This window comes from Acanthisitta chloris, unplaced genomic scaffold (genome assembly GCF_000695815.1).
Source record: "Acanthisitta chloris isolate BGI_N310 unplaced genomic scaffold, ASM69581v1 Scaffold32472, whole genome shotgun sequence".
In the NCBI taxonomy this organism is placed as follows: Eukaryota; Metazoa; Chordata; class Aves; order Passeriformes; family Acanthisittidae; genus Acanthisitta; species Acanthisitta chloris.
In genome coordinates this window covers 1-454 of record NW_008659288.1, presented here as the reverse complement: position 1 = coordinate 454, position 454 = coordinate 1, and the positions used below count along the sequence as shown (strand labels likewise).

The 454-nt window shown below is 61.5% G+C and overlaps 1 protein-coding gene across 1 annotated transcript; it reads left to right on the top strand.

Moving 5' to 3' along the window:
* Positions 1-121: 121 nt before the first annotated feature.
* Positions 122-403, top strand: LOC103797152 (H-2 class II histocompatibility antigen, E-U alpha chain-like; the record flags this gene model as incomplete). Its single annotated transcript, XM_009069349.1, has 1 exon — positions 122-403. A coding segment is annotated over one exon (282 nt), but the record flags the coding sequence as incomplete, so codon positions are not given.
* Positions 404-454: the final 51 nt, after the last annotated feature.

Here is a 454-nt window from a genome sequence, read left to right as displayed (position 1 = left end):
ATTCCAAGGGAATCCAAGGCAGTCCCAGGAGGCTCCAACCCAGTCCCAGGTTGACCCGACCCAATTCCGAGCCAACCCCAGATATTCCCATCCCGATCCCAACGCCGAGCTCCTTTCCCAGTGTCCCCGGAGGTGGTGGTATTCACGAAACACGAGGTGGAGCAGGATACTCCCAACGTGCTCATCTGCTACGCGCGGAAGTTCTGGCCGCCCGTGCTGTCCATGACCTGGTTCAAGAATGGGCAGGAGGTGTCGGAAGGAGTCTTGGAGACCGTGTTCTATCCCGGGGAGGACAACACATTCCGCAAGTTCACCTCCCTGACCCTGGTGCCGAGCCCGGACGATTACTACGACTGCCAAGTGCAGCACGAGGGAAAGAAGGAGCCGCAGCGCACGCACTGGGGTGAGCGCAGGGAACGGGGCAACGGAGCTGGGGGGAGTGGGATGGGGTGGG